This window comes from Pteronotus mesoamericanus, unplaced genomic scaffold (assembly GCF_021234165.1).
Source record: "Pteronotus mesoamericanus isolate MK-2021 breed Mesoamerican mustached bat unplaced genomic scaffold, CSHL_Meso_final contig_74, whole genome shotgun sequence".
NCBI classification, from domain to species: Eukaryota; Metazoa; Chordata; class Mammalia; order Chiroptera; family Mormoopidae; genus Pteronotus; species Pteronotus mesoamericanus.
Window position 1 is genome coordinate 26,569,291 of NW_026555247.1, and position 14,169 is coordinate 26,583,459.

Genomic DNA, 14,169 nt, shown 5'->3' on the forward strand with positions numbered 1-14,169 from the left:
GGAATGGAGACTAGATTCGTTGTGCCCAGGGGCTAAGGAGCAGCTGGTGGGAGGGAAGTGGGTGTGACTATTAAATGGGAATATGAACAATCTTGGCGGTGATGGGAATATTCTGTATCTTGACTATATCAATATCAAAATCCTGGTTGTGATCTTGTGCTATAGTTTTGCAAGATGTTACCATGGAAGGAAACTGGGTAGAGGATACAAAAGACCTCTCTGTAATATTTCTTAGAACTGCATGTGAATCTATAATTACCTCACACTAAAAAGTTTAGAAAAATAAATTCACATTCATTTCGAAAACTCCTGTTAACATCTTGGTGTGTATCCTTCCAGGTTTTTCTATGCATATAAATACTTGCCTTAAAAAATATCACTGTGCTGCACGTATTACATACAACACATGTTTTCTTCCATCAGCAAGACTGAACTCTTTCACCGTGTTCTCAGTTGCTCCACATTCAGGTTTTTGCAGTTATAAACATTGCCATTATGAATGTCCTTGTACCTACATCCCTGTGCACGTCTTTCATTGCTTCTTTTGTAAATCCTCACAAATGAAATTGCAAGGCTCAGTGGTTTGCCTGTTTTAAAGGCTCTTGTAACAAATTGTCAAATTTCCATCCAGAGACCTACAAATTTCTACTTCTATACAGTAGTCCCTCTTATCCACGGTTTTGCTTTCTGTGGTTTCAGTTATCCATGGGTAACCGTGGTCTGAAAATCTAAATGGAAAATTCCAGAAATAAACAATTCTTAAGTTTTAAATTGCACCCCATTCTGAGTAGCATGACGAAATCTCGCACCATACCTACCACTCCATCCTGCCCTGGATGAATCACCCCTTTGGTCAGCGGCTCCACGCTGTATATGCACCCCCTCCCCCCACCACCTAGTCACTTAGTAGCCGTCTTGGTTATCAGATTGACTGTCCCAGTGTTGCAGAACTTGTCGTGTTCAGGTAACCCTTATTTTACTTAATAATGGCCCAAAGCACAAGAGTAGTACTGCTGGCACATTGCATATGTCACGGAGAAGCCGGAAGGGACTTCTTCTAAATGAAAAGGTTGTATTGGGTTGGCCAAAACTTCATTTGTTTTTTTGTTCCCATACGAGGCCTCTAAGTAGTGCTTTGCTGTCTTTTACTTCATTCAAAACACTTTTGTTAGATTATATTGTGACAGCTGTCATATCAGCATCCATTTAAAAAAAAATCACAATTGAATTTTTGTGTAGCCATTTTAATATTGGAGATGGACAGAAATACACAACATTTTTGGCATATTATGCTTCATTATTTCTAGAATGGTGAAAGCACAACTGAAAGAAAGAAAAAGATTTGTGCAGTGTATGGAGAAAGTTCTATGACTGATCAAACGTGTCAAAAGTGCCTTGCAAAGTTTCATGCTGGAGATTTCTCCCTGGACAGTTCTCCCTAGTCTGATTGACAGTTGATATTGATAATGGTCAAATCAAGATATTAATTAATAACAATCAACGTTATACCATGTGGGAGATAAGCAACGTGCTCAAAATATCCAAATTAATAAAGTTATTGGTGAAAATGAAAAAATGTGCCTTTTATTTTACAGAAAAAAACCATGCAGTCCTCTTGGCCGACTCAATACGTATAGAAGGAAAGAAAACATATGTATGGTTCAGGCAGCCACTGGGGGTCCTGGAATGTATACCCCTGTGGGTGGGAGGACCACTGTATACAATATATTGTCAGTTACCATTTGTGTGGAAACAAAATGAACGCCATACACCTGTCTCTCACTTAACAGCTAATTTCCCCTGAGAACCCTGCCACTTAGGGAAAGCTGTTCAAAAAAAAAAAAGTTTTCATTCATTTTAATGGGAAAATGATATGTTAAACCCCAACCTAAGGCACCCCCTTCACAGATACAAAATTATCTGTGAAGCGATACACAGATACAAAATTATCAAATGAACCTTAAACTGAGTTTATAGCAGTAATAATTTTGAAGGAAATAAATAAATTTGTTCATAAAACAATGTAAGAAAGGCCGGTTGTACTCGCCAGAGAGAATGGGTCATGGAGGAGGATGGTGTGGGCCTCATTTTTTAGAAGGTGAAGTCTTTCTGTAAACTTTTTTCTCCGGCTTTACAACTTTGGAGGGGCTCGTGGTTGCCTTGTTCTCTGCCTGCACTTCAAATGAAGTCTGGTGACGCTGTGAGGATGGAATGGAGGCGGAGCACAGGGGGCATGCGGTGACAGCAGAGCCGCCGCACCCCAGACTGAAGGGCGGTCGGGCTGCGCCCCCCGCCAGCTCGCTTGCCTTCAATCCACAAATCAAAACATTCGGTTTCCCCCATGGTGCACACCTCAGATTTGTTCCATATCCTATGCTCTGCTTAGAAAGTGTTGTGTCACATAAATCGGTGGACCTGACTTCGCCCAACACCCTTATGCTAAGTATCGCTTCTATGTTCGTCAGCTCAGGTTGCCATCATAATATACCACTGACTGGGGGACTTAACAACAGAAACTTATTTTCTCACAGTTCTGGAGGCTGGAGGTCCAGGGTCAAGGTGGCGGCAGGTTTGGTTTCTTCTGAAACCTCTCCCCTTGGCTTGCAGACAGCCGCCTTCCCACTGTGTCCTCATGTGGCCTTTCTTCTGTGCATGAGTACGTCTGTCCTAATGTCCTCTTATGAAGTCACCAGTCATATTGGATTGGGCTCCACCCTAACGGCCTCATTTTAACTTAATCTTCTTTTTAAAGGCGGCATCTCCAAATACAGTCACTTTCTAAGGTTCTGGGGGTTGGGACTTCAACACATGAATTGGGGTGGGGGGACACAACTCAGCTCGTAACAACTTCTTAGAGCATATTTTATGGTTGGGTTTGGGGGTGAAAGTGTCAATGTATTAGAAAAAGGTGGTTTAACAAATGATACAGCTTTTCAAGAGCGATTGTGGTCAAAAGTCATTACCAGGATTGTTGTTACTGGATGCAGGTCTGTGTGTATACTTTTGCTGGAACGTGCATCAAAGCCATTGAGAAGAGTCACAAAATGGTAACAGTTGCTTCAAGAGGACATGACGAGTGGCTGCAGATAGAGTTAGAAGGACTCCCTTGCGTACTGTGACATTTTAAGGCAGGGGCTGATTTAAACCCTACGTAGTCTCAGGGACCTGTTGTCTCATTCTCTGCTGGACCTCCAGGCTCTGCCCCCGAGCTCCGCACACAGGAGGCGTTCAGTAAGGGTGCAGAAGGGATGAATAAATGAGCAACTCAGCGCATTCCCTGTGCAGTGTTTGGACGCAGGGACCCTGAGCAGCAAACCCGGTCACCCTCTCTGTCTGTCCCCTTTGGTTTGCAGGCGGCAGCAGAGACCTCCAGGAGGGAACAAGCCCCAGCAGCACGGTGACCACCCGCCAGGCAGTGCCAAACACAGCAGGGACCACCAGAAATCCTACCAGGGGGGCTCGGTGCCCCACCCCTCAGGGAGGCCCACCCATCACGGCTACAGCCAGAACCGGCGCTGGCACCACAGCAACATGAAGCACCTGCCCGGCGACAAGGGGGAGGCAGGCGCCCACCGCAATGCCAAAGAGGCCGTGGCCATGGAGAGCCCCAAACTTGAGGATGCCCTGGGGGACACTGGGCACAGTGGCCTTGAGGCCCCCCGCAGCCCCGATGGCCCAGCCCTGGCGGCTTCTGAGAGGCTGCCCATGCAGCAGCCAGGAGCCCCAGAGGCTGAGGCAAAGCGTAAAGACAGTATTATCCCCGAGCGCATAGGGGAGCGGCCCAAAATTACCCTGCTCCAGTCTTCCAAAGACAGGCTGCGGCGGAGGCTGAAAGAAAAGGTACCGGTAATTGAATTTTTGTTGTTCTCTTACACCAGGGAGGACGGCCTGAGGTAGGCACGTTGGCAGGTGGGCTCGGTTTAAGGGGCTGGGGAGCCCTATGGCATCAGCAGGAGCCAACCACTGCCTTGGGGAGCCCTGGCCACCAGAGGGCTGGCTCGTGGCCAGCTCTGCGTGAACCCCTCCAGCGCATGCCGACTGCTCACCTTCTGGCCCCTCAAGAGGCCCAAGTGGGCATGTGGTCCAGCCCGCTGCCTAAGGCAGGAGGGGAGGAAGAGGCTCAGGCCTGCGGGCTGGGCGATGGGAGGGTGTAGGGAAGGCTTACTGCGTCCCTCCAGCATTTCCTGGGGTCAGGTACTGCCCAGTTCATGGTAAACTGGGGGGAAACGTGGTCTTGTGAGATAAGAACTAATGCTTCTCCCGGGGTGAGTGCCAGCCAGGCCGTGGTCCCTGCCAGGGTTGAGAACACAGGTGAGTCGGGCAGAGCGAGAATCGGCCTCAGCCCTGCTGTTCCCCGCGCGCCCGCCCACCAGCGGCCAGCGAAGGGTGTACGGGACAAGATTTAAGGAGGTCCTCACTCCCAGCATCACCCGAGCTTGGTTCACAAATTAGAGGGAGACACCCCACGCCTCCAAAGGAGTGACGGGGACCTGTCCCTGGCAGCAGTAAGTTCACTGTGCCCACCCCAGAGCCGTGCCCCAGCCAAGGGGGCAGGTAAGGTCACCGTGGAAAGGAGCTATTCCCAAGAAGGGCTGCACGAGGGTCCCCCTTCTGGGGTTGCTGGGGAGCTCCCAGCTCTGAGCGTCTCCCTGGCCTCTCTCCACTGCCTTCGCTCCTCCACCATGCACCCCAGAGGCCAGGCCCAGGTCCACTCTCAGGCAGAACAGGCAGGTCAGACCTCTCCCAATCAAGCCTTGGATCGGAGATGCTGCTCCCAGCATCCTCCAACGCACCGCACCCTGCGGGGCCAGCAGCTGTGAGGTCCTGCAGGGAAGCCTCACTCGTTCCCCTGTGTCCCAAAGCAAGGAGCCTGATGACCAGTGGGCAGTCGTCACTGAACAGCTTCCGGGACAGATTGCTGCAACCCAGCCAGGGAGAGAGGACTAGTCACGAAGTGCCCTCGGGTCTACAAAGTCTAACTGCAGTACCGCCGAGCGGAAATAACTTGGGCTGCACCAGGCTCAGCCTTCAGTCTGCCTTTGACTGGCTTGGTAACCTTGGGCAAGTCACCTAACCTCTCTGAGCCTGTTGACTTGTCTGTAAAATGGGTGTAATGTTACCCACCTTGCAGGCAGACTGTGAAGATTAAGTGTCATAACATGTAAAGGCCCTGATGTGAGGTTATCATTCCACACACCACGATTGCTGCCCTGGGACCCAGATAGTCAGGTAGTAGGAGATCTTCTAGTATAACCTCCTCATGTTACCAGTGAGGAAGCTGAGGCCTGGAGAGGGAAACCACTTCCCAAAGCCATAAGGCTAGAGGCAGGGAGCAGGTTCTAGAACCTCTGCCTGTTCCTCCCAGCCCAGAGATCTCCCTGCTGAGAACAGAAGGGCAGGTGCGGGAGGGACCTCCCTCCCCTTGCCCCCCACCCTGCCCTCACATCCCAGCAGATAGGTCAGTCATAGCCTCGGCTCCCAGCCTGGTGTGTCTGAGTAAATACTTCTGAGACTGTCAGATGCAGTTTTCTTCTTCCTCCAGCCTGGCTCTGGTGCCCTGGCCTTGAAACCTCAGAAGGGGTGGGGCTTTCTGTCTGAAATTTCTCCCCTAGAAGTGCCGGTCATTTTAGTGACACACTGGAGGGTTCTTTGGTGTGTAGTGTTTGTGGGGAGAAGGCCAGCTCGGTCTCCACAGGACACAAAGCCAGGGCCGTGTCCACAGGGATCCTGGTGTCCAGAGAACACAACCGCCCTTGGGCTGTAGGAACCGGGAGCTCCTCCGTGGGCACTTCTGACCACACAGCAAGCATTTTGGACGCCGCCTTCCTTCCTGGCCCAGTCTTCCTGCCCTCATTCTCTCTTTGGCCCAATTTTTTATTTGTTATCTTATTTCATCTTTTATAAGCCCTATTAAATCATTTCTGGATTGAGACCTTTGATGGACAAATAGCCAAACAGAACCAATGTGAATGAGAATCCTGGGTAAGAGGTAGAGCTCACTAGAAGGCTCAGCTCAGGATGTCACAGGGGCCGAGGACAAGGTCAGCAGAGAGCCATGGGGCCTGAGGGTCCTTGCTGGAGGTCAGCATTCCCGGAAGGGATCAGACCCCAAGTTCTCAAAGGTAGGGCTGCGTCCTTTCTGGGGGTGGCAGGCCTCCCTCTGCCAGTTACTCCCCCGACACACATACAGAAACCTCGGCTGCACTCAGGCGCGACTCGGTTTGTCTCCCATGCCCCCAGGATGAAGTGGCAGTGGAGACCACCAACCCTCAGCAGAACAAGATGGACAAGCTGATTGAGATCCTGAACAGCATGCGCAACAACAGCAGTGACGTGGATGCCAAGCTCACCACTTTCATGGAGGAGGCCCAGAACTCAACCAATTCCGAGGAGATGCTGGGCGAGATCGTCCGGACCATCTACCAGAAGGCGGTGTCCGACCGCAGCTTCGCCTTTACCGCCGCCAAGCTCTGCGACAAGATGGCGCTCTTCATGGTGGAGGGGACCAAGTTCCGGAGCCTGCTCCTCAACATGCTTCAGGTAATCCGACACCAACAGCTGTGCCTCCGGCGCCCGCCCCGCCCCCCGGTGGGTTATTACTAGAGAGAAGGCTGCAAATTCTGACCACAGTTGAACTTTTCCCAAGTTCCACCCTTGCCCGATTAATTATAGAAAATAAAAAGGCACTCAAGGGGCAAGGGATGAGTGGCCGGATTTACGTGTGTTTGTGTGAGTGCTCCATGGTTACGATGGACCAATATAATTTTATAGGTGCGTCATGTTTAACCAGCCTTTCCCTCGTTCTATTTCCATGATAAGAGGGCTGGCTCTTGGGTTTACAGGCTATGCTTTGACCTCTCCCCATCCGTCCGAGCAGACATGAACTTGCTGTGGACTTCTCTCTCCTCCTCCTGAAGACCAAACCATCCCCCTCCCCCACCCCTGGCGGTGGTACAGTTGGTTAAAGCTGGTGCTTAGGTGGGTCTGAGCAGAAGACACAAGGGCTTTGAGCAGGAAAGGTTTGGTCCATCTGCCGATGCACTGAGCTTCCTGCAACCACTTGTGGGGCAAAAGGGAAGCATGGCAGTTCAGTACCATCTTGTTCCTTGGTGCTGCCCACTCAGGTCCCTCTGTCCCCAGAGAGCCTAATCCCACTCCTCACTCTTTCCTCCATGGGTGGCAGAGTCCAGAGATGGTTCCACTGGTGTGTGTGTAGTAGGCGTGGTTGTGGGCACTTAGACTGAGCCCAGCAGTTTCGTCTCATGAGTGGGGAGCTGGGGGCTGCTACCTGCTTGTCCATCGTGGGTGGGAGCAGGCAAACTGTTGGCCCCGGCACTGGTGGTGTCACAGATATGTAGCAGGTGGCACAGCCTGGCCCTGGGACTATCCTTGGAGACTCTTGCCGAGAGAAAAGTCACCTCTGCTTTTACTTTGAATGTTAGGCTGGCTGAGATACGAGTTGACTTTCAGTTCAGGGAGAGTGAAACAGCAGTTTGGAAGGTCTGAGAGTGAGAACTGGAAGAGACTACCTGCAGGTCTGTCGTACCCAGGGTGACCATCCAGGAGGTTGTCCAAACCACCACAGGGAGTCAGAGGACCCTACCCTTAATGACACGTAGACACCGGGTGTAAGCCAGGACAGGTAGTCACCCTCGTCTTAACCACCTGGTCCACGGGCAGCTCTCTTTTCCCTAAGAACAGGGAGGAAGGCGCCTTTCCACGTGCCCCACAGGGCTCCATCCCTGCTCTCCTTTCCTCTTCCCCAGGAGCCTGCTCGCTGCAACCCGAGCCCTCGCTGGCCAGCCTGGCCCGCGTCTCTCCAGCCCCAGGCCCTGATCAGGTTTCCATTCCTGGATCACCAGTGCTCCCCTGGTGACGAATTCCCGCATTACCTGAGGGATTTGCACGTTGGGCATGTTCCTCGGGGGCCGGAATGTCCTGGGAAAGTATGGAGGGTGACGGTGGGGAGCAGCCTGTCTGCCACGTACCACCAGGCACGGGGGAGTCAGGAAGGAGATCAGTCTCTGGCCTTGGCTTTTGTCCTTTCTTGAGAAGAGCCAGGATAGGGCAAGATTTCTAGACAATGGCTGCCAGGGCCCATGGCAGACAGACACAGGGCATGGGAGGACGCACCCATTGGGGAAGGGCCACTGACCTCAGGGGCCACCCGAGATCCTGCCCCGGTTGGGCATTTCTGCCAGTGACCTGTGGTTAGAGTGGACTCGCCCACAGTGTCCAGCAGAACATCAATCCTGGCAAATGCCCACCCACAGAAGGGGCTCCGCAACCTCTCCATCAGTCACAAAGTGGCCTGGCTGAGGGCGGCAGGAAGGGAGCCTGTTTGGCTGTGTTGAACCCAGCGAAGCCCTCTTTATAGTCCCCAGCTAATGACTTCTCGAGGAATTACTGTCCTAGAGACACCGTTTGGCAAACACAAGGACAGGGAGAGAGCACTAAACTGAAAGCTGAGGAACAGCTTTCTCGGCCTGATGGACGCCGTCCGTCTGCGGGAGCAGGGCTCCCACAGCTTCCGCTGGGGAGGTGCTCGGCGGCTGGCGCTCCACCGTGGACCTTAGCATTTCGTGCTGCTGGAGTCGAGTCGGGGCCTCAGGGAGGGGCCTGAGTGGCCTCACGAGAGCCTTGGCCTTCTCTCACTCTCCCCAGAACCTGCTGCTGGCATAAGGCAGTCGTGGGTCCCCCTAGTCCTCAGAAACCCACTTACCGCATATTGTGGCTCGATGACAGGTTTGTCAACCCCCCTGATGCCGCCTCGTCTCCAGGGCAAAGGAGAGCCATCGCTCCCACACCTGCTGCTTGCCTGGGTGGAGCATTTGTGGGTCAGGTATTGAGAAATCTTCACGGCTCCTGTAGGGCCCGCTCTCCCCCTCCTCACCACCTGCAACCCCTGGTTTCATGTGAGCTGAGGAGGGAACCTCTTGAAGGGCATAACCAGCTGGGCACTCAGACCTCCTGGGTCGCTGTTCAAGGCCCTTTTGGCACCCATGGAAGGCAGGCTGGAGGTGCTGGCCCGAGGCTAACCTCACAGGCCTCCTTGCCCTGCTGCTCCTCCCTGCAGCTCGGGAAGTGGCAGGCTGGCGTAGGCTTTCACGGCCACGCCACACCCCAGACTCACACAGTACAAGAAAAGAGAGCAGGGCTCATCAAACCCCACTTTCCTTCTTAACACCCACGACGATGTCTCTTTTCACCGGCTTTCATTTTCTGGCAACTCTGATTGGTATCCCTTTGCTGGCAGACAGTCCTGGGCCCAGCCCCAGGGCCCGGCCCTCCCCTTTCTCTCTCCGGGGTTCAGGCTCGGCTTCTTCCACTCCCGGCCCACTGCCACTGGATCCCCAGCCAGCCCCTGGTTCAGTTGGGTGGCCTCTCCTCTGCGATGCCCCTCCTGCAGCCAGGGTTGGCTGCTGCCTCCTCATGCAAGTCCTGAGACCCAGCTTAATGACTGATGCTGGCTGCGAAGAGCCCAGGGTGTGAAGTGCCCTCAGAGTGCAGCTCCCAGCAGCTGTCTTTGGACGTGGCCCTCCTTGGCCAACCGCGTTCGCTGCTGAGGCTTCAGCAGTGGGAACTGGCAGCACAGGAGGAGAGGGGCGGGCTCTGGTAAAGTGGACGGACGTGTGAGGGCTGCCTGTGAGTTGGGGTACAGCCCCCATGAAAGGGAAACAGGACCCCAGGGTGGTCCAAGGACCTTTAACCTTTCCCAACCAGACTTAGCATCGTCATCTCAAGGAACCCAGAAGCACTGCCCTCATGGGCTATGGTGATGCCAGAGACCGTGGGGTCTCAGTGGACCCCTGTCACCCACCCCAGGGCTCAAAATGGCCTTTTTGCCAGAGACGTGCTCCTTTTCTTAGTGGTGTTTTTATAAGTAAAATTTTACTTACCAACATTTCTTAAATATCTGTTGTGAGCCAACCAAGCGTGTCCATTTAATCCGTTTCTCAACTTGAATGTGCGCATGACTCACGTGGGGTTTTGCTGAAATGCAGATTCCGATTCAGTCTGAGTAGAACCCGAAAGTCTGCATTTCTACCAAGCGCCCAGGGGATGGCTGTGCTGCTGGCCCAGCCACAAGGCTTTGGGTGACTGTTGGTAGTTGATGGGTCCGTTTCATAGATGGGCCACCTGAGATGCAGTCTTTTATCAGTGTGATTGTCAGAAGTAGGGATCCAGCCTGGGAACGTCGAGTTCCAGTGACGGGATTTTCTCTGGGCCAGTGGCCCTCAGCCTCGCCACCCACTAAACACGCAAGCGGAGGGCCTTTGGAAACGCGCCAGCAGCGGCCCAGCCCCAGACCGCTGACTCAGACTCTCCGAGGTCGGGCCTGTGCACCCTTTTTTAAAGAGCTCCCCAGATGATTCCCAGGGCAGCAGGCTGGGCGCCACTATCAGGAAGATACCCCAGGATGCCCTGACTACACCACCGTTGTCACTTGTCAACCAGCTGGCCCTGCCTATCACCCCCTAAACAAGTCAAGAAATAGGTACCAGGTACTGCCACTCTTTGCTGAGCAATGTGGATGAGCGGGTGGGAGAACAGCAAAGCAGGAAACACGGAGGCTGAGACAGCCCTTCACCTCGCCCGGCCTCAGTTTCCCCTCTGTGCAGTGAGGAAGTGGGTCTGGACCATCCCAGGGGCCCTTCTTCATCCTCCTCACCGTTACTCTAAGTTCCCAGTGAACCAGGCGGGAGGCCGGAGAGCTGCCCCCGTCTCCCGCTGACCCCGTTTCCCTCTGACCTGCCTCCCCGCCCCCTGCCCTATGCCCTTTTCCTTTTTCTTGGCCTCACATATTTGTTGGAACCGCTATCCCATGTTTTAGGGAAAAGGACTAAATTCAACCCGTTACCAGACTGTGCCAGAGGCCAGGACACCCAGGTAGAGCTGGGGAGGGAATCCCCTTCCCTGCCCAGCCTGCCTCACCCCGCCCCTCTCCACCCAGCACCTAGCTTCTTCACGTTTGCGGAGTCCCACACCACTAGGGTATGCGGCCTGGTGACTTCAGACTCCCAGGACAATGTGGACTACCCGGAGCCCCTAGGTTACAGACATCACCAAAAGTCTGCCTTGCTCTTCACCAGGGAATCGTGGTGTGATAATGGGGCGGAGGGGGCGCTCTGGTTTCACGGCGAGGTGAAGAATGAGCATGCCTCTTTTTATGGGACATTTGGAATGACAGGAATTGGAGGCCTGAGCCCCCTCCGCCCAGCACTGCCCTGTCACCGCCCCAGGCCTTCCACTTGGGCCCGGGGAGTGCTCCTTTGCCGAACTATGCTTGGGCAGTACGAGTTCAAGCCCTCCTCTGCTGAAATGCGTGTGCCCTGTTTAGCCAAGAGGTGTCTGCATCCGAACTATGCAGAGCAAAGTATTATTAGAGCAGGCATCAGTGTGTCTGTAACTGAACCCAACTCTCCCTAGCAACCGTTGCCAACAACACCTCTAACAGAAGGATGCAATACCTTTTTTTGAAAAAAAAAAAAAAAAAAAAAAAGCCCTCATCTCAACTGAGTTGTAAACATAGCAGGACTGTTGTGAAAAGACAACGCAAAATCACAATCTGAAATATGACCAGACTTCAAAATAAATTGCTGTCTGCCAGCACCTTGTAAAAGACAGCCTCTTCCGAAACCAACCTCGGCCTAGAGATGGATAGATTCTTAGAGTTTCGAGCTGGGTCACCATTAAGCCTTGTGTTTGGGGCTTTGATATACAGAAACTCGATCGAGTGGTGCCATGGGCTTTGTGGGCTCTGGGGATGACTTTAATTGTGGGTTTGAGTACCAGCAGGGACACTGAGGACTTTCTTGTCTTGCTGTCCCAACAGTAAGTCAGGGCATAAGATATATCATCAGGGCTGGTATGGCACCTCTGACCCCTCTCCTGGTGCCATTTTTGCCACCTTGAGCAGAGGACCCGGGCCAGCCCTCTAACTTCAGCCAGAAGGGGACACCGTCCTCCCTCCTGGTTACGTCAAGGGCTCAGGAAAATCAAAGTCGTGCCCTTTACCTAAAGCGTGGATTTCTGAACCCCGTCGTTTACAGAGGGAAGGCGAAAAGGGACTAACCTTGGTTCTTGGAGTGCTAGGTTCTTGGGCCTTGGAGCCTCAAGGGCAGGAGTCCTGGCCGAGTTATTGTGGGTCCCCTGGCTCCTGGCACCATGACTTAGAAGTGATAGGTGCTCCGTTCATGCCCGTGTGACGGAGGGATGGAGCCCTCGGTCTTAGGTACCAGGGCTCCATGGTGTGTCGTGGGCTTCTCAACGCTCCTGAGCACTGTCACGAGTGTGAACGTGGGGCTTCTCTCTCCAGGGCAGGCTCCAGGGCAGGAATCTTGCCCCACGTTTACAGATGAGGAAGGTGGCTCAGCAAGACTGCAGACCTAGCCCAAAATAATGAGGCTGAACCGGGGCCTGTCAGTCCAGGCCCCACGCTCCAGGCTCCCACGCCACACTACCCACGACATAGCTCATTAAGGGTCAGAACCTTGGGAAAATCTGGAATCTGCCTCGGGCAGCTATTAGTGGGGATTTCGAACTCCACCCACCTAGGATAATCGCAGGGCATTTCCAGTGGCCCCCAAGTCTCTGAGCTTTGTGGGCCAGTGGGGGGGCTGAGGGTTCTAAGGAAACACCATGTCTCCACTTGCTTCACCCGGATGAACCCCACAGCTGTCATTGCCAGGGTCCGGCTCTCCCCCGCACACCCTACCCCTGCTCGGACCCCCTCCCTCGCTTCTGCACGCCCACCGCTGAGCCGACGTGCACTCCAGGCATGTAAACTAATTTTACTGTTGGCCCAAGCCGGGCATACCCAAGGATAGAAGCGCATTGTTCTGTTCATTCCAGAGCCCAAGCAAAGCCCTGAGCTGGACCCACCCCAAGCTCCCTCTACTCTTGCTGGAACTCAGGAGGGTCAAGCAAAGGGCCAGTGGGCAAGGCAAGCAGCTTTCCTTGTGGGCAGAATGAGGAGGGGAATTTGGGAAGACCAGCAAAGTTCTCTTAAAAAAAAAAAAAAGCAGGCGGGGGTCTGCTCCAGCTGCTGGCTGGTATCTGAACATCCTGCGAGTCATTGATGCCCATGCTCAAGGTCATGTCCTGCGAGGGCCATGCAGGGCTGGCACACACATTCCCCCAGGGTGGGCACCGCAGGCCTGCCGCACATGTCGTGGAGACGGGATGTCACAGGAGTTTGGCAGGCGCAGCTGCCGTGATGGGAAGAGCCGATGCCTGGCTGGTACCAGCCTCTTAGCCCACCTTGCCAGGCCCACAGAGGGTGCGAGTCTGGTGTCTCCTCGCCAAACCTGTTGCCCACACTTGCTTTGGCATGAGTGAGTTTTACCGGCTTTCTCCCAGTCCTCATTTGTGTCTCAGCAAACACTAATTGAGCGTCTGCTGTATACCAGCACATGGCAGAGCCTGTGTATGTACCGTCTCTGTTCATCTGCCTACCACTCCGTCTTCTCCTGGTTTGTGCAGGTGTGGGTGCTGTCCCAAGTCTAGGTGTTTTATCCAAGGACCTAGCTACAATGTCCCAAAGTGCGTGTTCAGACCAGCTTTCTCTGACCGTTCCATTTAGGGCTAGGGGTGTGGAGGTGGGGGCATGGTGGCTTCTGAAAGTGCTAAATCTAAAGTTCCCCCTGTAACTTGTAAATGTTCAATGGGACAGAATCAGCCCGTGACTTGATCAAAGAAAAAGAAAAAGCATATTGTTTTTTCAATCTGAAAAATAGCCAAAGGAATAAAATCATCAGTGACTCTCAGTCAGTCCCAGAAGGAGCCTAGGACAGCAGCCTGCCAGTCAAGCTTTTCTTTTCCAAAACTGTCCCTGTCATCTTTGTGTCCCCACCCTGTGCCAGCACCTAGTAGGTATTTGGCAGGCATCGGAGGGCTGGCTCCAGAAGCCTCAGTTCAGTGGGGACGAGGCGGGCAGTAACCTCAGCCGTAGGAGGGAACGGGCAGCAGAAGGGAACGGAGCCGCGTTCTGTTCCCTCCCAGATCTGGGCCAGGGGAGCTTTACCTGGGTCAGGAATGGTTTCACCATCGCCCGTGTCCCTTGCCAGTCTGTGTCCTCTTCCCTGCACACCCTTACCCCCCACACCGGCTTCATTTTTCCTGCTAAATCCCCTGATAGAACTTGGCTGGGCGCGTCCCTGTCTGAAG

General features: G+C 53.5%; 1 protein-coding gene across 5 annotated transcripts in view; it reads left to right on the forward strand.

Annotated features, from left to right (window-relative positions):
* Positions 1-14,169, forward strand: part of CTIF (cap binding complex dependent translation initiation factor) — a 251,769-nt gene that overhangs the window by 158,868 nt on the left and 78,732 nt on the right. For 4 of the 5 annotated variants that reach the window (XM_054583614.1, XM_054583615.1, XM_054583611.1 and 1 more), the window contains exons 8-9: positions 3,354-3,846; positions 6,241-6,540. In XM_054583614.1, the coding sequence (XP_054439589.1) occupies positions 3,354-3,846; positions 6,241-6,540 (793 nt within the window). The remainder of the gene's footprint in view (positions 1-3,353; positions 3,847-6,240; positions 6,541-14,169) is intronic. The other variant, XM_054583612.1, reaches the window with a different exon arrangement.